This window comes from Neophocaena asiaeorientalis, unplaced genomic scaffold (genome assembly GCF_003031525.2).
Source record: "Neophocaena asiaeorientalis asiaeorientalis breed wild unplaced genomic scaffold, Neophocaena_asiaeorientalis_V1.1 scaffold1418, whole genome shotgun sequence".
Lineage (NCBI taxonomy): Eukaryota > Metazoa > Chordata > Mammalia > Artiodactyla > Phocoenidae > Neophocaena > Neophocaena asiaeorientalis.
Genome location: NW_020173227.1, coordinates 52,073 through 52,360, shown reverse-complemented (window position 1 = coordinate 52,360; position 288 = coordinate 52,073). Strand labels below are relative to the sequence as shown.

The 288-nt window shown below is 60.4% G+C and overlaps 1 protein-coding gene across 1 annotated transcript in view; it reads left to right on the top strand.

Annotated features, from left to right (window-relative positions):
* CACNA1F (calcium voltage-gated channel subunit alpha1 F) overlaps positions 1–288 on the top strand; it is a 22,830-nt gene that overhangs the window by 10,497 nt on the left and 12,045 nt on the right. Inside the window, exon 20 of the mRNA XM_024745231.1 lies at positions 63–231. Within this exon, the coding sequence (XP_024600999.1) occupies positions 63–231 (169 nt within the window). The remainder of the gene's footprint in view (positions 1–62; positions 232–288) is intronic.

Here is a 288-nt window from a genome sequence, read left to right as displayed (position 1 = left end):
GGGCTCCCCCAATCAACTCTGCGGTCCTGTGTTCTGACCATGGACCATTCCCCACTCCCCAGGCTGAGGAAGGCCTGCCACACCCTCATCCACCATCACGTCTTCACCAATCTTATCCTGGTGTTCATCATCCTCAGCAGTGTGTCCCTGGCAGCTGAGGACCCCATCCGAGCCCACTCCTTCCGCAACCATGTGAGCCTTGGGCTGGGGACTCAGGGGACACTCCCAAGGGTGTCCTACTGGGCACAAGCTGGGGCCAGGGTGGAGGCAAGGAGAAGACCCTGAGTT